The sequence below is a fragment of the Phaethon lepturus genome, unplaced genomic scaffold (assembly GCF_000687285.1).
Source record: "Phaethon lepturus isolate BGI_N335 unplaced genomic scaffold, ASM68728v1 scaffold23035, whole genome shotgun sequence".
Taxonomy (NCBI): Eukaryota; Metazoa; Chordata; class Aves; order Phaethontiformes; family Phaethontidae; genus Phaethon; species Phaethon lepturus.
Window position 1 is genome coordinate 1 of NW_010540147.1, and position 259 is coordinate 259.

A 259-nucleotide genomic window follows, 5' to 3' on the forward strand; every position below is an offset into this window, starting at 1 on the left:
CCCCCGGCCCCTTCCCACCCGGCTGGCCGCGTTGCCCCAGGCACGGCGTGAGGGGCCACGGCCGCCCTGGTGTCCCCACGGCAAGGTGCCCCTGGGCAGCGGCGCCGAGCCCCCGCGTCTTTTCTCTGGCAGGGATGGTGAACTTCAGCGAGGTGTCCGGGTACCCCCTCTTGCAGCACTGGAAGGTGCAGTCCGTCATGTACCACGTCCGGCTCAACCAGCTGACCATCTCCCAGTGTAAGCGTGGGGGGCCGGGGGG

General features: G+C 71.0%; 1 protein-coding gene across 1 annotated transcript in view; it reads left to right on the forward strand.

Annotated features, from left to right (window-relative positions):
- Positions 1 to 132: 132 nt before the first annotated feature.
- LOC104620992 (astrotactin-1-like) overlaps positions 133 to 259 on the forward strand; it is a gene marked incomplete at both ends in the record, with an annotated part of 11,443 nt that continues 11,316 nt past the window's right edge. The window contains one exon of the mRNA XM_010287363.1: positions 133 to 237. Coding sequence (XP_010285665.1) covers positions 133 to 237 — 105 coding nt within the window. The remainder of the gene's footprint in view (positions 238 to 259) is intronic.